We start from the raw sequence: 27,771 nt of genomic DNA on the forward strand, positions 1-27,771 counted from the left end.
AAAAAGAAGAAACCATTTTATTGATGTTGTAATATGGGAGAGATTTAGAAAAACATACCTAGGACTCCCTGGATAAGGAAACACAGTATCAAAATAGGCCAGTTAGTACAACAAAACAAATCCTCTCCAATAAATTTCAAGTAATGCAATCATAAAAGAATTTGGCTAAAAAGTAACTCTTTACTCTGAGATGTTTTCTGTAATAGTCCTCTAAGAAACTAAAGGAAAGCAGCAGCAGATCTGTTTTACTACAGACACATATTTAGTAAATATATTAAGGGTATTTCTATATAAAAACTGCCCTGCACATCCATCACTGTCTGGAGCCTCCATGTGGCCTCTTCAATCCTACAAGACTCTGCCCAAAAAGGGAGAAAATAAAAGGAGATAAACACAACTCTAGTGTAAAAAAAGGAGCCCAAGGCCTGGAGGGGCAGCTGGGGGAGCCCAAACACCACAAAGCAGGGAACTCTGACTTCAGCCCTCATTTTTCAGGAACTTGGAGAGGAAGTTTGGCTTTTCTGCATCAGGATGCCACATTCCCCCTTGGTGGTTATCAGCAAAGGCTTTTAAAAAGCAGACTGAGGTCAGCACTCACTGGTACTCAATTTAAACAGCCCTGATCCTTAACAGGCTCATTTTTCAAAGACTTCCCTTGAACAGTAACAAATTTCATGGTTTTTTTTTTTTTCCATAAAACTTCCTTATGGAAACCATCCTTCAGTTAAAAATGAAGCCTTGTTTCATGGGGAGATTCCAGCAATTAAAATTCTCCTTCCATTAATCCTCACTACTGACATCTTCCCCCATAAATAAGATTAAAGCACATCATTTCCAGCTCAGACTTCCATGAGCTGGTGTTTGAAAATGCAGTACCTGAGCTGCCCCACTGAGCTGCTCAGTCCCACCCTGACGAGGAATGAAATTGTGCAGCAGCAGCAGGACCATGGCACTGCTGCTCCCCAAACCAGGCCACTCCAGCCTGCAGGAGTCAGGACTGAAGCATTCAGGGACACTTTGGGGGCAGGGAGTGTTAGTGTTTGGATGGAAAACCTGATTTTTTTAAGTCTTGTAGAAGCGAAGGCACTAAATCTTAAGCTTATATATTAAATAAAGGCTGTAACTTGGCCAGCCAAGTTACAAGAGACAGCAAAACACCTTCCTGTGTGTGTCACAGCACATCCTGCTCAGCCAGTGTGACAAATGAGCCACTTTCTCTTAATCATTAAGGGACATCCACAGCTACAACACTCAGCCACACTGCTCTGCACAGTTTATTTTTAACCATCCCATGAGAGTTCAAGTTCAAGGATCAGCTGGAGCTTCTGGGTATAGGTCCTGCTTTAACAAGTGGTCAATCAGACATTAAAATAATTTAACCTCTATGTCATCATTTTGACAGTTTTAGAAGATGTTATCCATCTCATGAAAAAAGCGCCAGGCCTGAAACGCCATAGCCCTGGTTTAGTGTTTGATGAGGAGAAAATGCTTCAGCTTGGAGAGTTGTTTGGTATTGGGAGGCTGTGAGTGCAGCTTTACCAGCATCACCAATTCAGTATCAGCACGAGGGCCCTGCAGTTCTCACTCCCCAGGCTCAGCAGCCTCAGCAGACCAGGCCCTGCCTCATGCGGATGATCTGCAGCAGGGCAGCCTGCACATCTTCATCCATGTGACCCTGGAGGAGCAAACACCCGTCACAAACACCGAAATCCCCCTGAGCATCACCCAGCCCTCCCAGGGACCCTGCAGCCTCACCTGGACAGCGCTGAGCAGGTGTGTCCTGTACACTGCCACCACCTCCTGGTGCTGCCGGGTGGCGTCCTACGGGAGACAACGGGGACACAGGTGAGCTCCTCACACCTGCAGCCTCTGGTCTTCCACCCTCTGTGCACCTGGGTTTGGGCACTGCCACGCCAACCACAGCTGCATTTCCAGGTTTAAATTTTATCCCCTCCACTAATGAAGGAAAAAAAGTGACAGCTCTTCTGCTGGGAGGCTGCCAGAGCCAGCCACGAGCTGAGATCACAGAATCACAGAATATCCTGAGCTGGAAAGGACCATCAGAGCCCAGCTCCCACTGTGGTGGTTGAGAGTCTGGTCAGAAACAAAGTCAGATAAACTTTCCCAGCCATTCTTTGGGAAGTTTTGAGAAAACTCAGAAAAATAATGAAAACTATCCTACAATTAGTATTCTGAACTTGTAAGATGTTTACAAGAGAAGTGTTGCCCCTAATTAACCAACAGTGTAAGGAGTATTAGCTGAACACCAGTTAAGTCCAACCTTCTCAGAACTATCTGTAAAAAGAATGTGAGTCTAATAAACTCAGCTTTTACCTTCTAAAAACATCAAAGTTATGTTGCTTCATTCACCCATCCTCAATACAATAGTGACAGCCTTGCACACTGGCTTCATCACAGCATCAGCTATTTGGTTGAAACCACCCTTTTTAGAACACTTTGCCTCGTAAGAATCAACCCTGCAAATACTCTGATGTATTTGTGAATCTGAGCAGGAGCAGAACTCACTTTGCCCAGACACAGCTTTAATAATGAGCTTTACTGAGGCCACAGAGGTGTGCACAAAATCCCAGCACTCAGGACATGCCCCCAGCTCTGTCAGTGCTTCATGACAAACAACACACCCAGGGCCTGCAGGCAGAGGAACACAACTCAAAGCCATTAAGAAATTACCACCTCAGCCTTTCAAGGTGAGGAAAAAATATATGGTTGTAAGAAATGACTAAAGCTGAGCCTGCATTCAGAAATGGTCTTGGCAGGATTATAGCAGAGTATCACATAAGCACAAATTCTCCCACTTTCCTTATATCCTTTTTATCTGGAGAAGCTGTCAAGTGTTGCAACTCAAACTGAAGAGGAAAGCAGAAAAAAAATTTACAGAGAAGCAGAACTCGGGGGCAAAAGCCCAAGCAAACAATGGATAGTGTACTTGTGAAGTGTGAGGCTGCAGTCCCACCCCCTGCTCCAGTGGGCACATCCACATTTCCCTGTTTACACAGGGAATTAAGCAATGCTACTGCACGTCAGACAACACCTTGTATGAGCACTTACAGCCAGCTGCTGCTGGAGTGTTTTCACTTGGCTCTGGAGCAGTTCCACCTGCTGGTTGTGCCTCTTGGAGGGGATCCCAGTGGTGTATGTCAGCTGGGACAGGCCGCTGAGAGCCTGCTTCAACCGCTCCACGTCGTTCAGCAGCTCTGTTATCTTTAAATAAAAAACAACACAGAAAACACCATTTAAGGATGTCTCACTGCAAACTGCTCTTTAACATCCTTTCGAGTCTGATGAAGCCCAGCAAGCACTGAAGGGTCTTTGTCCCAGCTTGCAGAGAGAGGACTTTGCTTTGCTGACATGCTGGCTGCCACTGTGCTCCCTGCCACTGGGGTGTGGCAGGTACAGATCCAGCAGTGACAGAAGGGACTGAGAAAAGGGAGGATCTAAGGACATTCCAGGTCTAAGTTCTAGGAAGAGCAGTGAACCTCTAGAAGGCAAGCCAGAGGTGCCCAACAAACACAGCTCCAGAGGAAGGAGGAGCTGATATCCCCAGAAGTCTGAAGCTTTAACAGAATTTAAACACTACAGAATGTCCAGAACATATAAGGGACTGGAAAAACTTTCAATAATGAAAAATCAGGACTTCAGCTGCTTTGGGCCAGCCCTGGGTTCCTAATGCTCAGCAGAAAGTGGCACTGGAGCACCTCAGGAGCTGAATGCTGAGCTGAGAGCATCAGGAGCACAAACCCAGGTCTCACCTTGTTGTCCTTGGCTTCCACCTGCTTGGCAGACTCCTGGATCCTCTTCTGCAGGTCAATAATGGTTGTCAGCGATTTGTCACACCTCTCCTTCTGGTCCTTGATCTCCTGCTCGATGCTGCAGCTCCTGAGCTGGAGCAGCTCCTTCTCGTCCTTGAGGGAGAGCTCGCTCCTCCTGGCCTGCAGGGCCTCCTCGCAGGCCTGCTCGTACTTGTGGCTCATGCTGGCCAGGTGGCCGGCCATGCTGCTCACCTGGGCCTCCAGGGCAGCCTTCATGGAGCTGTACTCTGCCACGGCCACCACCTCCTGGCTCTGCAGCTCTGCCAGGGCCTGCTGGCTCCGCCGCAGCTCCTCCTGCAGCCTCAGCACCTCCTCGCTCTTCGCCCGCGTTTCCGCCTCCTTTTCCTCCAGGCCGCGCTTGACAGCCGCCATTTCTCCCTCCAGCCCTTCCTTCAGCTGGGTGTACTCCACCAGAGACACCGAGGACTCCTTCAGCTGGGCCAGCTCCTGCTGCAGCTCCCCGACTCGGAGCGTTTCCTCGCGGTATCGCTCCTCCTTGCTGCTCAGGGCCTGCTGCAGCTCCTCCACAGTGCGGCCCAGAGCCTCCCTCAGCGCCTGCAGCCGCTCCGCCGGCACCTCGTGAGCCACGGCCCCGTCCTGCCGCCCCTCGTGCCCCGTGTGCTTCCTCAGCAGGGCCCTCAGCTGCTGCCCCAGCTCCTCCATGCTGCTGGCACACAGCCTCTCCAGCTGGTGGCATTTCTCCGCCAGCACGTAGTTGTGCTGCAGGTCGTTCTGGATGGACAGGAGCCCGCTCCTGAGCTGCTCGCTCTCCTCTCTGCACCTCTGCGCCTCCTCCTCGCTGCCCCTGCACCTCTGCTGCTGCTCCTGCAGCTGTGCCCTCAGCTCCTGCACCGTGCCCTCCAGGCTCTGCTCTCTGTCCTCAAAGGAGGCCACCGGGGCGTACTTCGACTTGATGCACTCTTGGATCGTGTCCAGTTCCTTCTTCTGCGCTTCAATTTCTGCGTGCAACTGTAAGATTTCATCTTGCCCCCTCTGGTGCTCAGCCCTAACGGCAGCGTTGCTCTCCTGCAGCTCCTGCACGCTTTTATTTAAAGTATTTACCATGGCTTCATGATCCTTTAAACTGATATACTCCGTTTTTAATTGGTTCTGTAAGAGTTTCACCTTGTTTTTTAAAGCTCCGTTTTCTTCGTTTACCCTCAGGAACTCCTGCTTTATCTCTCCAATTTTGCCCTTCAGGTCTGACAGCTCCCCATTGGTCTTTTCCAGGGTGCTGCTGAGGACAGTTTTAACCTCCTCGTGCGTGGTGGCCAGCACGTACTGATCCCTCAGGGTCTCCCTCAAGCCTGTGTTCTCAGCCACCAGTTTGCCCACTTTTGCCTGCTCCTCATCATATTTCTTCTGAAGCTCAGCAAGCTGCTTCTCAAGCTCAATCCCATTAGATTTTAAAGCTTCCAGCTCTTTCTTGTGCTGCTCCGGAGACAGGTACACAGCTTGCAAGTGGCTGATATTCTCATTTAAGTTGTTCTTCTCTGCCAGCAACTTTTCAGCTTCTGCTTTGCTTTCATTGTACTTCTTTGTTATTTCAAAAAGCTTTTTTGTCAGGTCACCCACAGCCAGATCGTTTGCTTTCTTCAACTCCTCATGAATTTTTAAAGGCACATTCTGGCTTTTAATTTCAGTTTTTAGCATTTGGACTTGCTGCTTCAGCACCTTGTTATCAGCCTGCAATCTTTCAAGTTCCTTCTGCAGAGTCTCATTCTTCTGTGATAGCTCAGAAATTGCCTTCCCCAGCTCCTCTTTCCTCAGCTCAAACCCACTCCTCATCTGCTCGTGCTCCTCTGCCTTCACATGCTGTGCCAGCTGAGCTCTCTGGCTCTCAGACTCCCTCTGTAACAGCACCAGCTCTGCCTGCAGCTTCTCCCGCTCCCCCTCCACCTCTGCTAACCTCCTTGCCTTCTCATTCACCTCGTTTGACAGCAAACCCTTCATGTTCTCAAACTGCTCTGCGCTCACAGACTGGGCCAGCTTGGCCGCCGTCTCTCTGAGCTGCCCTTCCAACTCCGTGACATTCCTGCCCCTTTTATCTCGCTCCACCTCCAACTTCACCAGCTCCTTCTGCAACCTTTTGTTTTCCTCCACCAGCCTGCCCTCGTCCCTCTGGAATTCTGCCACCAGCAACTCGTTCTGCTTGATCTGGTTCCTCAGTTTCCCCACCTCGGCAGAGGCTCCCTCGTACTTGGCCTTCATCTCCCGCAGCTGCTCCTTCAGCTCCTCCGTCACCTTGCTGCTCCCCGAGGCCACCTCGCTGGCCAGGTGCTCCTTGAGAGCCAGGAAGTGGCTCTGCATCTGCTTCACCTTGCCCTCAGAGTCGAACATCCTCTTCTGCACGTCCTTCAGGGCGTCCTCCAGCTGCCTGACCTGGCTGTCAGACTCGGCCTTGCTCCTCTCGCACTCTGAGACCAGAGCTCTGCACTCCGAGGCCTTCAGGGCCAGCTCCCTCTGCAGCTTGCTGATCTCCTCCTTGGCTGCACCAAAGCTGCTCCTCAGGCTCTCCAGCTCCTTCTTCAAAGTCTCCTTCTCGGAGCTGGGCGACTGGCTAGGCAGGGACAGCTCCAGGGGCCTCAGCATCGACCGGGACTGAAGGGAAATCGGCACAGAAAATAAAAGTTCACGACTCTGACAGGTCATGTCAGAGTCGTGAACTTTTATCACTTATTATTTGGTATGGAAACTGCCATTACTTAGAGTATGGGAACTGACACTATTTGGTATGGGAACTGCCTAAAATCCAGTTGATCTGAGCATCACTAGTACAAGAGATTTTTTTCCTTTTTTTTTACATTAAGTTACTCTTGCCCCTATTAGAGAACAGGTATTTCGGCTTTTAACAGCAAAAATCTCAAATATAGTTCCACATTACTGCTCCCCAGTCATGGAATGGTTTGGGTTGGAAGGGACCTTAAATCCCACCCAATGCCACCCCTGCCATGGCAGGGACTCTTCCACTGTCCCAGGGTGCTCCAAGCCCCATCCAACCCAGCCCTGGACATTCCCAGGGATCCAGGGGCACCCCCAACTGCTCTGGGAATCCCATCCCAGCCCCTCCCCACCCTCCCAGGGAACAATTCCTTCCCACTATCCCATCTGAACCTAGAGGGGCAGGTATAATGCATTATTTCCACTTCCCTTGTTCTGCATTCACGTTTAATCACTCATCTGCTAGAACAAATTTAATTTATTAAGATATTGCTCCCATCCCTCAAGCGTGTGAAAATAATTTTAGAAGGAATCAGAGCAGAGAATGCCATGGCTAACAGACCCTTCTTGCTGAGAAGGCTGAGGAATGCAGTCACTTGGAATTCTAGAAGGGTTTGGGTTGGAAGGGACCTTAAAGCCCATCTCATTCCACCCCCAAGAGTCTGCTGGACCTTGTTTATATACAAATTGTTGCTTTAAAAGATTGATAGTGATCAAACAGAATTGTCAGGGAATTATTATATAGCAGGCAGGAAAATGAAATAATCTATATATTCTATTATTGTTATTCTATTATTATTATCATAATTATTATATTTTAATAATAGATAATTTATATATAATTTTACATATAAAATATATAATATATAATATATATCATTATATATAAATATAAGATATAATTTTACTAATAGATATATATAATATCTATTATTATCTTATAATAATAATAATATATTATTAAATTAGAAAAATATGATGGCGATGAGCCCCCAGTTTACAGAGTGAGTGTGTCAAACACGTTTAGGAGAGCTCAGGACAGCTCTCCCAGCAGCTCCCTGCATTTCCAGCCTGTCACACACAGGACTCTAGAGGGCACCCGCAGTAAAAAATAAACACAGAAAAGCAAGAATTCCCCAAAACCGTGTGCTCAGAAGCAATGCTCAATAAACACACTTTTATAAGCACATTTAGCTTTCCCAGCACGACTATCTCAGAGTTCCTTCCAGTGGTAAAATATTTATTACCTGGGATTCCACTGCAAATGCTTGGCCTTGTTTAAGTAATAAATCTTCTTTTCCTGGATTTTCAAAGCAAACAGTGTTTAGGCTGTGGTTAAAAACAGGAACACAATCACAAGAACACTGATTTTCCTGCCCAGCTTTATTCTGGTCACTGGGGTCACGCCAGGCTGAAGGCTGGTGTTTAAGTACCTTGTTATTAAAACAACTTCTACTTAATTAATCCCCACAGGAAGCCTGGCCAAAGCCCTCCAAAGGAGGAGGACACAAGTGGTTTGCCAGGCTGGGTTCTGTCCTGCAGAAGGGGCAGGGCTGGCAGCTTGCCCAGCTGATGGCTGCTCGTGACCTCAGCAGGGAGAGCATCCCCTGCACTCCCCATCCAGGACTCCTCCTGCCAGGCAGCCAAACACTCCAAATACCACTGAATCTGTCAAGAGCCCTTGTGTGACACAAGGGCAAGGCAGGTCTGCAGCTGGGCTGGATGCAGGAGGCTGGGAAAGGGTTCATCCCTCACACGAGTGGGAGCCCAGGTGCTGTGCTGAAGGCAGAGCTGTTCCACTCCGGCTCTGACTGACACAGCTGCTGCTCCCCAGCCAGGCAGGGGCACTGCTCAGCCTGCAGGGATGGACAGGGCAGCTCCTCTGGGAGCATGGACCCTGCTCAGCTGGCTGTTCCTGGGAGCAGAGGGCACAGCAGGCTCCCCATGTCCCAGGGCCAGCACTCCTGGGAGATGGAGCTGCTGGCAGCTCCCACAAACACAGCTCTGCAGGCAGGGCTCAGGGCTGGGCAGCTCCCACAAACACAGCTCTGCACACAGGGCTCAGGGCTGGGCAGCTCCCACAAACACAGCTCTGCTCACAGGGCTCAAGGGCTGACAACAAAGCTCTGCTCACAGGGCTCAGGGCTGGGCAGCTCCCACAAACACAGCTCTGCTCACAGGGCTCAGGGCTGGGCACGCCTGCCTGCATTTCAGACCAGCAAGAGATGACCAAAAGCCCCCTTTTATCCCTGTATTCCAACACCCCATCATGCACAGCAAGCTTTAACAACTAACTGTACTCACTGTTTCCAAAGTTACCTCCAGACCCCGCAGAGTCACCCTAAAATCAAAGGGCAAGAAACAAAAGTAAGGCTGAAAATTCATTTCACATTTCTGCTCTATGTTAAACCAGGGGTGAAGGGGCAGGGAAAGCTTTTGCAATGAGATAACCATTCAACAGTTTCAGCAATTTAACATGCTGAAGTACTTCCTACTGTAAATATCAATTGCTATATCCCATTTCAAATCACTCAACATACTTCATAATACTTGAGTTTAGCTTTGAGAGCTTCAATAGTCCTTAAACTTTCTTCCTGCTGCTTTTCCTTGGTAGTCAGGATTTTCTTCAACTCATCTTTCTGAAAGAGAAGGAGTGCCACATAGCCAAAGCCACAAGAATGGACAGAGTTACTTGAAAGACCTCAAGGAACTTTTTAAAGAGTTTAGACAGAACTTCAACCAAGATCAGCACCCAAAGAATCCCTAATTTTTTGCTTCTGGAGTTCTTCTTCAAGACTGCTCCTCTAAAGGAGAAGTCTTGAAGAATGAGTCAAGAATATGCACCAAAATAACCTGCTACTGTTTAATTAATTCATATTTGTTAGTCTTGCACTACTGAAAGTCACTACAGAGATGCTTAATATTATCAGTGTGCTCCATATCCTAAGTGAGCTTTAAAGGAGCCATGGGAAGGATAATTATTTGTAGTTACAGAGATGCTGTGCAGCTGCATAAACGGATCCAGAGCAGTAGATGCTTCACTTGGCATTTTTAGGTAGCTTTTAAGGAGTGTATTTAAAACTGCAGAGGAAATAAAAGAGAGAGCTGCTCCCCCTACTCCCCAGTGCTGTTACACCTGCAGGTGACACATCCTACCTCATTCTCAAGATCATCTGCAAACATTTGCTCCTGCAAAAATGACAAAAAAAATTCCCCCCAAATCATTTTCTCAATGATGTTTAAGGGGCTCACACACAGTTCATCAGCTGACAAATGCACCCCAGCTTCTAATGCTCCCCTTCCAATTTCCATCCAGCTTTATTGCTTGTTTCCTATTTCTCTAGCCAGGAGTTAAGGGTGTCTGTCAGAGCAATGTCTGAGAACTGGAATATCTCCTGTTTTCCAGCTCAGGCACTACTGAGGCAGCCAAGTGCAGCTTTTCAGAAGAACTTTGCTGATTTGGGGAAGTGGCTATTAAGAAATTTGTTTTATAAAGGCAATGCTTAAAACAGGAGTTCAGACAAGCCACTGACTGCACTAAGAAATATTCTTTCTATCCATGGGCTACATTTAGGAGGAGCTGCATAAATGTACCTCTACAAAAATACAGCAAAGAAACAGCCTCCACAAAGCAAAAAAAAACAACAGAAAATCCTCTTTATGTTGTCTTTCTACTGATCACAATTAGACCTCCAAAAGGAGGGAAATTTTTTTAAAATCAACGTTTCAAATTTGGGTGAGAAACTTTTGTTGCAAACTTTTGGCTTTGTTTTCCTGCCAATTGAAGGTTTTTTTTTTTCTCTGTGCTTGCACTTGCAGTAACAGCTGGAAAGTCAGCTGATGACAAAGCCCTGCCACACACCACCCACATTTAATGGAGAGATGAAGTTCAGTCTCCAAATTGCAGCACTCCAGAGCAGCCCATGGCTCAGCTGCACTGGGGGCACAGCCACAAATGCTGCTGCCCAAATGTCTGGGTGTCAGGGAAGGACATTGCACCAGCTTCCTCACAACTCAGGTGCAACTACAAGACCAAAGGCTTTTCCAGCAGACAATGGGGACACACATTGCAGTAATTCCCAGGAAAGCAGATCCTAACCCCATGGGCCTTCCTGTCAGCCCCAGGTGGCTGCTCAGCTTTCCAGGCAGGCATTCCAAGCCTTGGTTTACCTCAGTGAGCTGCAGCTGTAGCCCACTGATTCTGTCCAGCAGCATCCTCTGCTCCTCCTGCACTTCCCTCATTCGATCCTTCAAATCTTGGTTTTCCAGCTCCAAGTCCTTAAAAGTAAAATATGAAATTTAAAAACAAAAATGAACATCTCCCCACACTACATACACATTGGGAAAGGTAAAGACTCAACAGCTACTGAGCACTCCAAGCCCTGCCTCGCCTTGTGAAAACTGCAATGACAAGGGAATGAGATGGGAAAATTAATGCTGGTTAGTGGAACAACTATGACACAGATTATTTTTAGTATGACACAAACATACATCTCCTTGAGAATGTTAAAAAAGTAAATCTTCCTCATTTGTGACTGATTTTACTGCAGAGGCAGAAGGTTAAGAGGTAGGAAAGGTTAAGACAGGGACATTTTATTGCCCAAAAAACATGCAGATTTTTCCTGGAAAAAGTTTACAGCTCATCTGCATAATTGCCACACTGCACATCACGCAATTAGGTTCCAAGCAAGCAGCAGTACATGGCCTTTGCTGATGGATCATTAGTGCTCACTGCAGCAGCCCAGCCTGCCTTTAGTGCCTGCGCCTCGTTACCCCAGTGGGAACGCACAGGATGCTCCCTGCCCACCCACCTGAGTGCTGGGCTCCTTCTGGAACAGCTGCAGCTCCTCCTGTGCTCCATAGCCCCGGCCCCACTTCTGGGACACGCTGGAGACCTGTCAGTGCAGCAGGAGAGCATTCCCTTAGATCCCTGTGCCACCCCACCTCCCCAGTTCCCACTGGGACAGGGCCCCCCCCACCTCAGCCCCCCACAAACGATCCCCTCTCAACCCCTCACTGACAAATGGCTTCACCAAGTACCTTTTGCTCAGCCTGCCCTCTCTTGATGCTGTCTCTTCCTAAAAAAGCACCACAAAAACAAGGAGTTACAAAAGGCATTTTCTTCAGATTCATGCAACAACCTGACACATTCAGCCAATTCCATCCCCTTTCCACCCTGGGAGGGCATTTCAAAAAATAGCTCGCCACACCCCCAGCTAATCAAACATGGAAACACCCACAAGGTTTTCTATAAAATAAAGGCTATTTATTGCTATAAATAAGGGTAAATAACTCCCATGATCAATACTGTTAAGCCCTTGAGGCATCAGAGCCTGCAACCCTCTTAAAAGCTTTGCAAAACCACACAACCCCAAAACTGTCCCTCCCCTCCCAAACAGGTCCTTTGTGCTCAAAGGACCACAGCTGCCCTCCCCAACAGCCCCTGGGGCCACAGGAGCAGGGACACACTCCCACCCCAAGGCAGGTGCTGTAGGTTCCTCCTACCTCTGCTGGAGTCCTCAACGGCAGCTTTTATTAAAGCCAAAATGTCAATATTGTCCCCAATCCTGGCATAGTAAGCACAGTCATGGCCAAGGCCATCAGTCAAACCAACATCAGCACCATTCCTGAGCAACACCTCCACGGCATCCTTGCAGCCATATTCACAGCCCAACATTAGGGCAGTCCTGGCATGGGGAGAGAGAGGGGGTTGAGAGACCCAGGGACCCCAGAGAGCATCACTCACAGAGCCAGCCCTGGAACAAACATGTCTGACCTCAGAAACCTCAGCCAAGGCCCCTTCCCTCTGCCCACAGAGGAAACAGCTTTCCAAAGTCACTCGGCGATGTTTAAATATTTGTGCAAAAGCAAACAAAGCCACCATAATAACAGCATTTCTACAAAACCAGCACAGACTTGCTGCCTTTGAAAGCCACCCAGTGTTTGGAGAACTCCCATGACTCTGGTTTCCTCTACCAGATACAAATCTCAAGAGACACAACAAACACCAGGCAAGGAGTTTAGACAAGGTTTGGAGAGGGGGTGCCTGGGAGCCCTGGCAGAGCTTCCCCAAACACCCCCAGCTGCAGGACGTGCAGTGAGGGTAGCCAGGCTTTGTCCCACAGCAGCCTCATATCATGGAGGAATTCTCCAAGAAATCACTGGCCAAAGCAGCAGCTACAAACAGAACCCAGGAACAAACAGTTCCAGGTCCCTTGGGAGCTCCACTGGACTCAGGACTTCTTGCCAGAGAACCCCTTCTGCCATGGCCCATTGATCCCAAAGGCTGCTTGGGACAGAAAAACCCTCTAAAGAACCAAGTGCAGGTTCCCTGCTGGCAAGAACAAGTCTGGGAATATTTTGGATGCCAGCAGGAGCAGGAAAAAAGGCCAGGTGTTGAATTGGCAGATCCACTCGTGAACTGACTCCCAGGTTCTCCTGCCCCAGACTGAGCCAAGGGGCAGCCTTCGCCCAGGGGCCAGCAGGAGCCCAGCAGTGCCCTGCAGGCCTTACCTGCTCTGCTTGTCCCTGGCATTGACGTCGGCCCCCCTGTCGATGAGCAGCTGGCACACCGTGGGGCGACACATCTGCGTGGCCAGCACCAGCGGTGTCCTCCCGTCCTGGGGGACACAGGGGACAGCGTGAGGCCAGGGAGGAGCCAGAGGGGGCCAGCAGCTCCCTGGGCGCAGCAGGGAGGAGCAGGAGGAGGGGGAGGCAGCCCCTTACCCCGTCCTTGGAGTTGACGGCGGCGCCGTGGTCGCAGAGCAGCTGGATGCTGGCGGAGCAGTCCGACATGGCTGGGGACAGAGCAGGACACAGGGAGGTGACACGGGGCAGGGAGGGGACCTCGTGCTGTGCCAGCAGCCTGGGGAGGGCCCAGGCACAGCCCTGGGGGGGTGTGTTTCACCAAAACCCCCCGGGCTGAGCTAAGGCTGAGCGGGCTGCAGGGCTCAGCTCTCACACCGCCCACAGCAATCACACACTGCTGTGCAGCACAGGGAGGCTGCAGGAACCACCCACAGCAACTAAACACTGCTGTGCCAGGCACTGCAGCACAGGCAGGCTGCAGGAAACCCAGAGCAAAGGCTCTTCACCCACCCCCAGCACTGCCCAAAACTCTGCTCGTGACGCTGGAACATTTTACTGAACTTCATCTCAGACCTCCAAGCTCTGTAACACTGATAATGTTCATTATTGAGGACAAATGTCATGACAATATAAAATACTCCCTCCTACTACCTAGCCACCAAAATTAAAAGAGAAGGATTCAGTCCATTCTGGAAGTAAATCCATTAATTAAATCTTTGTTTCCATACAGTTACCAGCAAAGCAAAGCTCTTCACCTGCATCATGAAGAGCAGTTCTTCCCTGGAGATCCACATTCTCTGTCGGACAATTGTACTGTTAAAATAAATAATCCCAGTTACCAATCAGAATCCAGACTGCATTTACAGCATCAGGCGTTTGAGCTTTAAATTAAAGCAATTAAACGTGATTTAAGTAAAAAAGATGCACAGGAATTGCCCAATTCATTAGACTTTTCACAGATAATGAGCCTTTATATCTGCATGGAGACATGCATCAATTAAAAGTTTAAAAGAACCCATTCAAAATAACAAAAAAAAAAAAAGGAAAAAATCAAACGAGCATACACTGCCCAGGGATAAATGAAGAAAAAACAAACATCACACAAACCTAAGACAACCCTCAAACACTGTTTCATTAATGAGAGTTTGTGGCTATAAATGCCACAATGTTTGAAGCAAACACTACTCTGGGGCAGCCAGTGTTGCTGTTTCTGAACTGCATTCAGACAGGGAACAGCAAAGACACTTTAAAAGACACTCAGCCCCATTTTCTTCAAGAACCACAAACTACAACTTGATTTGACAGTCCATGAAAAGATTAAAATAAAAAGTTTACTTTAGCCCTCTTTCAGTCCCAACCTGGTATTTAACATGAAAAGGTCTTTTCCCCGTGACTCTTAAAAATTAATCTGATTGGTTAAGAAAGAAACCCCATATCCCAGTTTTGAGCCAGTGTTTGTAAAGCCACCTTTCCCCCCTCAATGTAAGAGCTGTCAGAGACAAGCTGTATTTTCAGTACCTGCAAGAGCTTCTGCAAGCACAAAGCATGGCCATACTTGGCAGCCAAGTGCAGGGCGTTTCTGCCTGGAAACAGAGAACAGCAGCTCAGGCTTTGGGGCAGTGAATTCCTGAGGAGTAATCCCAGCATTTTAGATCCAACAGTCCCTGTAGATCTGTGCTGAGACATCTCCTCTCTACATCTCACTTTGTTACAGTTTATTTGTGAAATTAATCTCAAAATACTGCATCTGACTCCACACAAGGATTTAAAAAATCAACTCTCCCATAAGAGGAGGAGGCCAAGTTATCTCTGTAAATTTTCTTATTCTCAGCTTCATATTAAACCTATTAAATTCTGAGTAACAACCTGAAAGTTAGCACCTGTTTTTAACTGTCTCTTCCATAAGACCTTGCACAGACTCTGCTACCACTCAAGGAAATCTGGAAGGTTCTGAGCTCCTGAGGCTCAGCTGGGCACACAAACACCTCCCACAACATTCCACAGGATCCTCACCTCGAGTTCATTTAAAACTGCTCTTATCCTACTGTTCCTACCCAGAAATGCTGATCTCACCAGCGAGTCTGGAGCACATTATAAACACAATTATGGCAGCACAAACCCACATTCCTTAAGTTCTGCTGCATTCATGAATTCCATGACAGGCCAGGTTCCTCAAGACCAGCAACAAGCCACACAAATAATTTGGTTTTTACCAGCTACAGAAAGAAGGAAGAGCTATCCTGTGGTCCAGCTTAACTTATTTCAGAATGAAACCCAGCTGGGAGCATTTCCAGGCTGCCCTTTCAGGGCCTGTGAGGAACCCACCTGCAGCATCAGTGGCTGTGATATCAACTCCGTGCACCAGGATGGTGTTCAAGCAATCCAGGTTTCCCTTTGATGCTACAACATGGAATCTAAAAACAAAAAAAAAAAAAAAGAAAATGCCTTGCTTAGGCACAGCTGGTTTGTACACAGAAATGGCAATATTGGCCAGGAAAGCCAAAGCAGCAGGGAGCTGCTACAGGGGCCAGCTCTGGACAGCAGCCAGAGTTAAGGGTTCTGCAAACATTACTTCAAGGAACAAGGCAAATTTCCTGAGAAACAATCATTATTTACCTGGATCAGTGAACCAAGTGAAATACCAGTGGGGTTTCAGTTTCTCTCTAATACTCAAACCTGGCAAGAGCAAGTCTTTAAACACTCATCCCCACTCGAAGTGAAGATTGTTTGGGAGTTTCCCTTTCCAGCCAGCTGGGCTCCAGCTTAGTGGAGCTAGATTCACATGGGGCATTACACAGATTTCTGTACCCAAAAAGAGCAGCAGGAGGATGATTTTCACACTCTAGAGCAGGAGGATGATTTTCAGCAGCCCCCCAGCACCACTCCCGAGCTCTGGAAGTCACTTACGCGGATCTCCCCTCCACGTCCAGCTTGGTGGGACTGACCCCCTTCTTGGCCAGGATGGATGAAACCTTCTCCACATCGCCCCTCTCAGCTGCCTTCATTAGCCTGTCATCGTACTTGCTCCAGTCTGGGTTCAGCTGGGGGACAGAGGCACAGATGTGAGTTTGTGGAGCACCAGGATCCACCGGGGCTGAGCCACGACAAAATCCAAAACTGGGTTACAAACAGCGCTGCACCCACCAGGATGTTTGGGGCTATTTGTGCAACAGCCCTGTCACTGTTGTTGGCATTGAATGTGCAGAGCTCTGGGACAGCCTGGTTAAGCCACTTTGGTCCTAAAGGAGACCTTTAGGATCAAATTTCTTTGGTTTTCCTCATTCTGTTTCAGTTTGTCTTTGTTCAGTTGTAATATTCTGACAACAAATGGATGCACTACAAATACACTCCAGGACATGGCTTTTCCTGGCTGTGCCAGACTGTTCAGTGGGTCATAAATTAGCTAAGCGTGATGTTCAAGGGAAGAACAGCTACTGACTGAGCTGCAGAAGGAAGAAATTCAAAGTTGATAGTTTGGAATTGCCTGCAGTTCCCAAAGCACCGTGGAGGGCAGAGAAAGCCCAAGCCAGTTATAAATAGACCACCAGCACCCAGCCCCAGACAGCCCTCACCCCCACTCCTCTCTTGTTTACTTCAAACTTAGAATTTCAGGCCCCAGGCCAAGCCTCCCATCCCAAAATGCAGAGCTTCATCTCTTCCCTGCCAAACCACCCCTCTGGATGGCTCAGGGCTTTTCAGGAAACTGCTCTGGGACAGAAACCTCACATCCATGCTGGACACTGATGACTGGATATCCAAGGAGCTTTTAAGGGAAGAACAAAGCTTCCAAAGGAGCATTTTCCTCAAAACAGGAGTATAACGTTCAAATCTAACTCTGCACAGCAAAAGAATTTGCAGGTAAGGGTGAGACACAAGCAGCCTGTGGGTGCATGAAGTTACTTTTCATTGTGGGTCAGAAATTCCTCACAACATGAAGAACATTAACCAGGAAACCCCAGGCCAGGGTTTGTTTAAGTAAAAGAGGGCACACAAAAGAGAGCAACCCCAAAAATCCACTGCCACCACCTGCATCTGCAGTGACTTGTAAAAGGGAGCTGCACTCATGATCAGAGGAGGCAGAGGGGATCCATCAATCCATACAAACATCTCCAAGGGGTGTCAGAGGATGATTCCACACTGTTCAGTGGTACCCAGGACAAGAAGCAATGGCCAGAAACTAAAACACAAGAATTTCCACCTCAACATGAGGAAGAACTTCATTCCACAGAGGGGCAGAGCCCTGGAGAGGCTGGATTCCCTCTCTGGAGACATCCCCACCCCACCCGGCCACGTTCTGTGTCACCTGCTCCAGGTGAGCCTGCCTGTGCAGGGGGCTGGCCTGGAGGATCTCCAGAGGGCCCTTCCAGCCCTGACAGCTCTGGGTGATAATCTTCACTCTGCTTGCCCACAATAAACAAGATTACTGTAATCATGAAGGCTTAGCAGCAGCTAACCCAGTCCAGCCCTGCTACAAGTGACAGGAGTAATAAAAATAGAGCACTAATGAAATTAGCACCAGTGCTGCCGGGCTGAGGTGCAGCACTGACTCATCAATCAATTAACACATCCATTAGCCCGAAAGCCAAGGCAGCCCGGCCTGAGAAGTCACTGTGCTGGTGACATCACCAGTGCCATGTCTTCCCCAGCTTGGACAGGCTGCCCTGCAAAGCCACCTCCTCGTGCAAGGCTCAGCTTTTCACTCAAATACCTTGGAGACTGTGCACACACAGCATCACACCCTGTGCTCCCGAAATTCTCCTGGTGCCTTCCCATCCCTACAGGACAGAGATCTCACCCTGGGGGCTCACACGGCGGTGGGATTGCTGGGTTGCACCTCTGCAGCTGATATCTGCCAGCACAACTCACCCCAATGGACAGAAAATCCCCCCAAATCCTCCCCAGCCAGTCCCTGCTCCCATTTCATCAAAGTTCTGATTAACAGAAGCATTACTTTAAAAAACCCAACACTTCAGTCATTTGTATCTACGGCCTGTGGTGCCCTAAGTTTAAAAGGGGATGGAGGGACAGGACACAGGGAATCATTCCCACTGCCAGAGGGCAGGGATGGATGGGATAATGGGAAGGAATTCCTGGCTGTGAGGGTGGGCAGGCCCTGGCACAGGTGCCCAGAGCAGCTGGGGCTGCCCTGGATCCCTGGCAGTGCCCAAGGCCAGGCTGGACACTGGAGCAGCCTGGGATGGTGGAAGGTGTCCCTGCCCATGGCAGGTTGTAGACTGGGATGAGCTTTAGGATCCCTTCCAACCCAAACCATTCCATGATTAAATCATTATTTATTTAACACATTTCACACTTAGGGAAGATTCCTCGCAGGAGGAGTTGCTAAGGAGATACAACACTCGTCAATTAAACAGAATTACTACACCCCATTTGCGCTACCCAAGCTTGCACATTTTGCAGCTGTAAATTCCTGCCAGGATATGAAAGCCCAGCTAGAGCTCCAAGATACCTACTGTGTCCTTGGCTGCACAAGAGAACCAACAAATCATGCTGAACTCGAGGTGCCAGGAGCCACCAGCCCGGTGACATCCGCTCACGGCGAGGAACCGCTGTCCTGCGCCGCCCGCGGCTCCTCCTGCTCCATCCTCACTTAGCTCGGCTCCCCGAGGGTGCTCTCCCCATCCTCAGCATCATCCTCAGCCTTCATCACTCTGGGACACTCAGAGGAGCGCGCGGCCGTGCTGCCCAGAGCCGTGCTCAGTGCCGGACAGACGGACGGACGGACGGCGCTCAGGGAAATACCGCCCAGACCCCAGGAGCTGTAAACAACACGCAGGCAGCCTCGCCAGCCCGATCTATTTTCTGATAAGGCACTACTTGATAGGCAGGCGATAGAAAGCAATAGCTATTAATACATTCCCGGCGTGCCCGCGCCCTGAGTCACGGCGCTGGGAGTGAGCTCAGGGGCCAGGCACGTCCCCAGCCCCGCAGACAGGCAAGCAAGCGCTCTCTGGAAATGACAAACACGCTCCTCCTCACGGCCACCGGGCACCCCCACGGGGGAAGGTCGCTCTCGGCACCACTAATAACACAGCAGGACTGAAATACTCCCAGCAGTAATTCCTCCCCCGTTCCGCCGCGCCGCAAAGCCGTAAGCAGACTCAGGCTCAGACTTCAGACAGCTACAACCGCCGAGCAGATGGAATGCGTGATCCTATTTTGACAGAAATGTAACCCATTTTAAATTAGAAAACACACATGCCTCTGCTTTAAAAAAATTCTCCTTTTACAGCACTGAAACCCTTTCTGAATAAAACCTGGTTTCAGCTTACTGCTGCTGCCAGTCTGTCTCCCAACATGTGAAACGAGAGGAGTCACAGAGGCTGTGAAAACATTAAACAGACAGCACAATGATTAACAGGAGGGAGATGGAGAATCCCCTTTCACAAGTTTTAAATTTAAATGGAGATCTCCCAAGTGCCATATTTAGAGGAGTAGGTCAACAAGACAAGCAATGCACTGTTTTGTCTGCAGGAGAGAAACCTGGTCCGGGGCCAGGAAAACCACTTACACTCACCCTGGAGGACACACTCCAGAGGCTGCAAGTAGCCTAATAAATGGATCTTCTCAGCAGAGAATTTTAAAATCAATCGCTCAGATTTGGGCAAATTCTCTCTTTCCCAGTCAGTTCTGAACAGTCCCCTCGTCCCCTGTGTGAGCACCAGCCTTTGCCCCACAGCACCAACATTCCCCAAAGAATGTCCCAAGTCCTCTCTGCAATTAGCATCCATGTGACAAAGCCACTCCAAAAAAGTGCAGGGACTGTGTTGTCTTCTGACCACAACCAAGTCTGTCTCCTCAAGCTAAAAATGGATATTTTTTGGGGGGGGAAATAAATACACGTCCCAGGTGGCAGCAACAGAAAAGCCCCACTTGACCAAAATCAGTTTGGTGAGAAATGTAGGTAAGACTGTGGCTCCCAGGTGTTCATCCCAAAGGTTTTCCTTGTCTCCACCTCATCTGCCTGCAGACTTTCCTCGTGTCTCCTGAGCTGCGCTCATCCTGCAGGCCCTTTATGCTGCAGCTCCTCCTGAGACAGCCCTGACCACAAGATTTAGGATTGCTAAACCACATTCCCCAGCCAGGCACAGAGCAGCATCCATGGCTCCATCAGCACCGAGCAGCTTCAGGAAACACAAACCCCAGGGATTAAACCTTCTCCAGGGCAGCTCAACCCAGAGAGCTCAAAGGCACCAACATGCTCTTTAGAGTACCTGAAATGTACAGCCTAATTCGGACTTTTTTCCCCAAAATTAAGACCAGGAATGTCATCAGATCCCAGCAGTGCAGATCTCTGGAGGTGCTACATCCCCCTCCACCCCACAGATGCCTGGCCAAGGCTGACACTGCCCATTCTGGGTTAACACACGTGTTTTCCCAAGCCCAGCCTGCCAGGAACCCTGCCCAGCTCCGTGTCTCCCGAGATGAGAGCAGCCCACCTCCCTGCTGGGCTGGCACCACAGGCAGCCTGGCTGCTGCACACAGACACCAGGGCAGAGACAGAACACAGACTCCTGCCCCACGTGCCCTCCCAGCTCCCAGCCAGCGACAAACCTCCTGAGCTGAAAGGATTGATTTCCCCAGGGACTCCTCGAGTCCAGGTGAGCTCTGAGCATCCTCCACACCCTCTGTACAACTTCAGAGCACGGAGGGACAGCACAAGGGGCAATGGCCTCCCTCAGGAAGAGAGGAGCTTTAGGTGGGTTTGGAGGAAATTCCTTCCTGGCAGGGTGGGCAGCCCTGGCACAGGTGCCCAGAGCAGCTGGGGCTGCCCCTGGATCCCTGGCAGTGCCCAAGGCCAGGCTGGACGGGGCTTGGAGCACCTGGGACAGTGGAAGGTGTCCCTGCCATGGCAGGGGTGGCACTGGGTGAGCTCTAGGGTCACCTAACCCAGCTCAGAAATACCAGCTGTAACTCAAAGCAGCTCCTAAGCCCTTCACAGCGAGCTGGGATAAAGCTGTGAAAGTGAGCCCAGCTCGTGCCACCACGGGGCCAGGCTGATCCTGTCCCCAGCACTGCCCAGCAGGGACACAGCCCCTGTAATGCCATTAGTGGGTGACATAAGCACACAGGAGAGCAGAGAGCTCCGGGGACACTGCCAGCACCAACACAGCACAGCTCAAAGCTCTCAGTGGCCCTTCACAGAACCCCAGGAGCAGCTGGAAGGGATTTAAATCCCACCCAGTGCCACCCCTGCCATGGCTGGGACACTCCCACTGTCCCAGGTGCTCCTGCCCCAGTGTCCAGCCTGGCCTGGGACACTGCCAGGGATCCAGGGACCTCACTCCCTCCCAAGGAGGAATCTCCTCCCAGAATCCAATCCAAAGCAGCCTTTTCAGAGCCAGGGCAGGCTCACACACCCGCCAGGCCCCACACTTTGAGTCCCTGCTCTTTCTCCAGAGGGCAGAGTACGTTTGTCATCAAACCCAGCGCGGGGACAGACACACCCTGCCCTTTCAATGGCACAAAGTGACAAAGGCTTTTGAAGTGCTTCGATTTGTTTTAAAACTGCACTGACAGAATGAAAGGATAAGTTAGATTAGAAAACTGCTTTTTAAAAATGTTTCCCAGGTGCAGCTTTCCCTGCAGTGCAAGGGCCCTTCACTAAACCCATCTCTCCTGAAGAATTTGGCTCACCTGTCTGAAAAAATACTGCACATAGTGGGTTAAAGCCCACTGGGGCGAGCAGAAATGGCATTTTGTATTTTACAGGCATATCTTACTTCCCAGGACACGTCTGTCCCCACGTGTAAAGGCTCCAGAGTGCCAGACTGCAGGAGTGAGATGTGGGTTTAGTCTGTGCAAGGGAAAACCAGACACAGCCTGAACACAGGGCTCTTCTTTCACCCTGCACCTTCCCACAGTGCGCACTTTGTGTTACCACCTCATTCACCAAAAATCCCCCAGAATAAAAAAGCCATTGAATGCCACAAAGTGGGCAAGGCTTAGCTCAAAACGGGATAAAAATCAGCAGTTCCCTTAGGCCTGCTCTGGTTTGGCATCGTGCTGAAAACACTCCTGTCAAAGACTCACCTGAACAGCTGTGCCTGGTGTGCTCAAACGAACTGCAGCCTGTCGTTAATGCAGGTAACAGTGTCCTAGCAAACAGCGTAAAGCAGGCAACTACATCTCCTCAGAAACACTCCTGATTTTACCCTGCTCCTCCCAAGTCAGCATGTCCCATCAAGATCAATTCATTAAGAATCAAGAAAATTCAAATTGACTTCTAGCTCTGTTACGTGTCAAAAAATCCTCTCAAAATGAACATTTCCTGCTGCAAGGAGTGAGAGGTGCCCCACAGCAGTGCCAGTTTCTCTCTTCCAGGCTGAGCCAGGGGAAAATCCACCAGCAGCAGCCACAAGAGCTCAGGGGCTACACTGGAAGTGCCAAAGGATTCTGCCTACAATCCCTGCAGGAGGCAAAGCCAGCTCAAAGAACTAAAAACAGTCCCAGTTTTGTTCTGAAACAACTTTCTCATATCTCATGGCCAACACAAAACTCCAGAGCACTTTACTGATAAAACAGCCTGAGAGTGCCAGCCTCGAGGCACAGCCTGACCTGGACACCAAGAGAAGTGACCAGAGCTGCTGGGGCTCTGCATGTCCCAGCTCTGCTGAGGACATCCCTGGTACCTGGGGCCAGACTCACACCAGGAACATCACACCTGCGTAAAGGGGAGCCCTGCCAGCCCAGCTCCTGCTGCAGCCTGGCTTCACCCCACAGGAGAAATATTTCCCCTTTAAACAGGAGCAGGGGCAGAGTGCAGCTGCCTGTGGGAGCAGCACAGCTCCTGCCTGCCCAGGGCTCCATTAGCTGGAATTTCTGAGCTCTCAGGCAGGGCCCCATTGATCTGTGTGCTGCCATTCATTAAAGCATCAGGAGATGTCAGGGGGGATGAAACCTGGTGTGAGTGCTGCACCCAGCACAGGGACCAGCCCCGAGCACAGGGCAAGGGAGCAGCAAACCCCAGCCCTGGTCAGCCAGCAGTGAGTGGTGCAAGCAGGATCAGCCTCAGATGTCCCAGCATGTGCTTGCTAGCATTAATATTTAAATACTGACAAAGTACTCCAGAAGTTGCTTCTACACCAAAGGTCATGTGAACTCCAAGCAGATAAGCACAGAGCTTATCTGTGTAATTATGTCTGCACATCAGCTCAGGATACTGAACTCCCAGGCCTGCACTGAACCTCCAGTCTTTTAAATATTTCTAATTGCTACATTCCAAAGCGATAAAGCATTAACTCTCCTTTCTACGGAGCCTGAAAATTACAATGCACCTGTAAACAGGCTGCACCACAAAGCTTCTGCTGCACCACAAATTGCCTGTTGTGTTTCTACAGCTTCACCCCACAAACAAGCTCTAATTCCACTTAACTAAATGCAAATGAATCACAAAGAGATTTTTTTTCCAAGAACAAACACATTAGCACGAGCCTGAATAAAGCTTCCTGGAACCAAACTTGCTCCAAGGAACAACCCCAGCCAGGCCAGGAATGACATTGGAATATTACAGTGCTGTGGGTGCTGGAGGATGCCGTGGCAAAGTCACCTCAGGGAGTGGGGACAGGACAGAACTGCTCCAGCCAGAGCAGCAGCAGCACTGGAAAATTCTGCTGATGGGTCAGGGCACTGGGATGAGCCTGGCTGACAAACTGCTCTGTGTCCTTGCACAGGGCAGAGTCAGGACACAGTGCCACAAAAAGCCTTGTTCGTGTACTAACTCCCCTGTGCCCCCAGCAGCACCAGGCTCTTCTTCTGTAAATGATCTTGAACCTTTAAAGGGTTAAAATTAGGTGATCAAACACCTGGTTTTCACTTCACCCCTTCGGTTACTAATGTGCATTTGCCAGCACACTGGGGCTATAAATCACTGCTACCACTGATGCTGCTGCACATCCAGCAAGAGGCGCTGCTGATGAATTAGCAAATCCCAGCAGCATCCTTCATTGCCGTGACAGAAGGGTCAGCCCAGAGCAGGAGGTGGTACCTGCCCTCTCTGCTGCTGACAGGGCAGGAGCAGATGTTTCATGTGCATTGGGTCACCCCACAGAGCTGCACTCCTGCCGTCCCAGAGGAAAACTCATCCACTTAACAGAGCTGGGCAGCATCCACAGGGAAAGAAGTGTTGACACAACCTTGAACAAGCTCAGCTGTCACTGACTCCAGAGCTTGTTCAGATATTCATTTAATAATCACAGCTCATTATAGCAGGGCAAGTGCTCAGGTGTCCCTTTGTTCCTTGCACAATGGTTTCCGCTAATTATACGGCAGGTTTGGTTTCTCTTAATTAAACAAAACCCAGCACCACTTTTCCCAGGGGAGAAAGGATTGGTAGTTTTCACGTGGTTTTGTATCTGCCCGTCCCCATCACCTCCCCCCGGTGATGCCCATCAGCAGGTGAGGACCATCACCTCCTCCAGGTGAGGCCTCATCACCTCCTGCACCTGATCCCCATCACCTCCCCCCGGTGATGCCCATCAGCAGGTGAGCCCCATCACCTCCTCTAGGTGAGGATCATCACCCCCTCCCCCAGGTGAGGACCATCATCACCTCCCCCAGGCGAGGACCATCCCCATCACCTCCCCCAGGTGAGGACCATCAGCAGGTGAGGACCACCAGGAGCCCCACTGGTGGTTTCCCAGTAACTCCAGGTGCCCCTTCCCTGAACTGCAGGCTCAGCTGAGGGGATAACACACCTGAGACGGAGCAGAGCCCTCCCCAGCTGTTCCCCCAGAGTTACAGCACTAAGCAGGTGCCTTTTCCCCTGCAGAGGCCACAGTCAGAACTCTGAAGCTCCATTTGCCAAGGTCTGACCAGAGAGAAGAGGTTTGTTTTGCAGAACAAACCAACCCTTCCTCAATCAGCTTCTCAAGAGAGACCAAGCAGTGAGTATCTCACGGCTACAGACACAGTCCCCAGCTCTGCTGAAGAACACGTGTCCTTATCTCAGTCCAGGTCCCAAACACACATTTATGGTGTCAGGATGTACTCTGGAATCTCAGAGGCACAGCAGTGGGAGCTGCCATGGTCCCACTGTGGTCCCAGGGGGATTGAGGACATTAATTAAGATCTTTCCTGTAAATGCTGGTGGATGAGGCGCCTCCTCTGACCTTCAGCCCCACAGAAGCCCACATCCAACTTTCCAGCCTGCCCTCCTGCTAATGCCAGGCATTTGTCTCACTATGCAGAGCACTGAACAGGCTGCTCAGATGATTTTCCAAGCACCAGCCGCCAGCTGGGGCTGACTAAACCAGGTGATTCCACTTTCGGGTTCCGGATAACCGTGGAATTGGTAATAACTAACATGGTTTTTACTTTCTGCTGCTTTTTGTGGCTTCCCTCCATCGCAAATCAGTAACAAAGCCATTCCCATCAGAAGGCACGTCACCTGGAGGAAAACTCCCAAAAGCAGGCTGGATTAGGTTTCTCTCCACCCCGCAGGAAAAGCGCTGGGTGGGGAGAGGACAGAGGGATGAGGTTTCCCAAACAGGCAGCCCTTGTGCACTCCTTTCACGCAGGATCTCTGAAGCTGCCGCTGGCAGGGATCCCACCCTCTTCCCCTCCTTCCAGCAGGACAGAGATCAGCTTCATCCCAAACACCCACCGGGACGGGTCTGACCCCACAGACGAGATTAAAAGTTGCTATTTGAGATGCTGGAGTGATCACACAACCAAACTATGTAATAAACAGGGGAAGTAAGTTTACTATGGAGAGAAATCCCTGTTTTTACAGGATCTTGCTGAAAGGAATTTCCCTTCGCGTATTTCAGAGTAACTTCAGCTCTCAAAGGTATTCAGACCGCTCAAACCTCCTCTGAAGAGAAGGTTTATTGGAAGTGAAAAATCTCCATGTCTATTCAAAACCAAACACAGGTGCTGCCAGGCTTTGTCTGAATGTAATTACGGGGCTAATTTGAGAATAACAAACAGCTCTAAAGTACAGGACAGCTAATGAACACAGAGCAGTGCCAGCCCACGCATGACAAATCCTCATAACAGGCTCATGAATCACTGCTGAGCTCCGTGGATCCCGGGAGCTGTCATCAGCCGGGCGAGCACCTCGGAGCAGCTCCAGCTCCTCCCCAGGGGCTGGGACTGTCAGGTAACATCCTCAGAGCAGGATTTTGGAGATAGCCACTATCTCAAAGGACGGCTGATAAAATCCAGCGCCTCGCATTCACCTCCCTGTCCCGCTATTCCCCGTAGGCAGCGGCGAGCTCAGCAGAGGAGCACAGGGACAGCTCAGGATTGATTTCTGAGGAAGCATTTCCCGAACAGGCACAATTAAAGTTGATTTACCGCGCCGACAGTTTCCAAGCACGGCTTTCTGCAGTTACAAAGACCTCCTCCCCGAACAAAAGTCATCCGCAGGGATGAATGAAGTGAAAATAAAGACTGAGAAAGCCGGTTAAAGCCAGCTAAAACCAGCCGAAATTTTGGAAGCCGGACAAGAAGGGACAGAGAACTGCACCATGACAAAGGTGCACTTCCAGAGGCTCTGCCTGCCCTGTTCTGCCTGGTTCGGCTCTGCATTCCAGGCTGGATGACCGGCAACCACAGCCGCGTGCTCACCAGCTTCCCGCCCGCTTTCTGAGCAGTTCCTCCATCAGAAGCGCTCCGATTTCACACCAATTCCCAGCGCAAACCCGCTCCTGCCCGTGCTCCGCGCACGGACCGAGCGAGCCCCGGGGCGGCCCCGCAAGGTTTTGGGGGAAAAGCGTTAATTTGTGCTGGAGCCAGGAGGCAGCGGGCGGGCACAGGGAACCTGTAGGGTCAGCCGGAGCGAGGGGTCCCGCTCCTCCAGCGCAGCGACCCGGGCTCGGATCCCTCCCACGGATCCCGGCTCTCCCTGCCCCGCGTTACCGCGGCTGCCCGAGCCCTCCGCTCCCCGCCAAGTCTCCGGGGCGCCGGGATCCTCCGTGCTCTCCGCCCCGAGAGCCGGACCCTCTGTTCTCCGCCCCTCCAAACCCCGGGATCCCCGCGCTCTGCGCCCCGAGAGCCGGACCCTCTGTTCTCCGCCCCTCCAAACCCCGGGATCCCCGCGCTCTGCGCCCCAGCAGCCCAGGAAACGGGACCTCCCCGTGCTCTGCCCCGCCAGCAGCCGGGATCTCCGTACTCTGCCGCACCCCGGGACCCCCCAGCCAGGCGGGGGCCGCGCCCCGGCACCCACCGCGCTGCCCCCGATGACCGCTTCGTGCTTCTTCAGCCGGGACTTGAGGCTCTTCATGGCGCGGCCGCGGGCGGGGGGCGCGCACCGCACCGGCCCCGTCGCGCTCCCGCCGCCGCCGCCACGGCCGGGACGCGCCGGCCCCGCCCCGCCCACCCGCGCCGCAGCCAATGGCCGCCCGCCCTCGCGGGCGCTGCGGCCAATCAGCGAGTGGGGCGGAGGGGAGGGACTTCCTCGTGGTGGAGGGGCGCTGGCGGCGCGGAGCCGCCCGGCCGGCAGGGGGCGCGCGGCGGGCGGGGCAGGCGCGCGGCGGGCGGGGCGGTGCTCTGGCCCGGGGCGGCCCCTCAGGGCACCACAGAGAGGGCGCGGCGGCGGCCCCTGGGGCTCCGGGATAACCGCCGGGATAACCACCGGGAAAAGCGCCGGGAAAAGCGCCGGGACAGGTGT

At 50.9% G+C, this 27,771-nt stretch overlaps 1 protein-coding gene across 3 annotated transcripts; it reads right to left on the bottom strand.

Annotated features, from left to right (window-relative positions):
• UACA (uveal autoantigen with coiled-coil domains and ankyrin repeats) lies at window positions 1-27,455 on the bottom strand. 3 transcript variants are annotated; one of them, XM_030955410.1, is made up of 19 exons: window positions 27,328-27,455; window positions 16,047-16,180; window positions 15,465-15,553; window positions 14,658-14,722; window positions 13,895-13,952; window positions 13,278-13,348; window positions 13,065-13,171; window positions 12,057-12,238; window positions 11,592-11,629; window positions 11,363-11,446; window positions 10,722-10,829; window positions 9,708-9,740; window positions 9,092-9,190; window positions 8,856-8,892; window positions 7,799-7,851; window positions 3,771-6,431; window positions 3,070-3,222; window positions 1,756-1,821; window positions 1-1,675 (listed from the first exon to the last, which is right to left on the bottom strand). In XM_030955410.1, the coding sequence occupies exons 1-19, from the start codon at window positions 27,382-27,384 to the stop codon at window positions 1,604-1,606; spliced, it is 4,167 nt and encodes a 1,388-aa protein (XP_030811270.1). In that variant the 5' UTR covers window positions 27,385-27,455; the 3' UTR covers window positions 1-1,603. The 3 variants fall into 3 exon arrangements, with proteins under 3 accessions (XP_030811270.1, XP_030811268.1, XP_030811269.1); XM_030955408.1 differs by lacking the exon at window positions 9,708-9,740; XM_030955409.1 differs by lacking the exons at window positions 9,708-9,740; window positions 27,328-27,455 and adding an exon at window positions 18,611-19,200.
• Between the last annotated feature and the right edge of the window lie 316 nt (window positions 27,456-27,771).

The sequence above is a fragment of the Camarhynchus parvulus genome, chromosome 10 (genome assembly GCF_901933205.1).
Source record: "Camarhynchus parvulus chromosome 10, STF_HiC, whole genome shotgun sequence".
Classification (NCBI taxonomy): domain Eukaryota; kingdom Metazoa; phylum Chordata; class Aves; order Passeriformes; family Thraupidae; genus Camarhynchus; species Camarhynchus parvulus.

What these genes read in the sequence shown, in the direction of transcription:
- UACA (XM_030955410.1), bottom strand. Translation starts at nt 27,384, where the DNA reads ATGAAGAGCCTCAAGTCCCGGCTGAAGAAGCACGAAGCGGTCATCGGG. An exon ending in CACAGCCACTGATGCTGCAG is followed by an intron (nt 14,723 to 15,464) that starts GTGGGTTCCTCA and finishes CTCTGTTTCCAG; the next exon opens with GCAGAAACGCCCTGCACTTG. An exon ending in TGGAAGCCAAGGACAACAAG is followed by an intron (nt 3,223 to 3,770) that starts GTGAGACCTGGG and finishes TTTTATTTAAAG; the next exon opens with ATAACAGAGCTGCTGAACGA.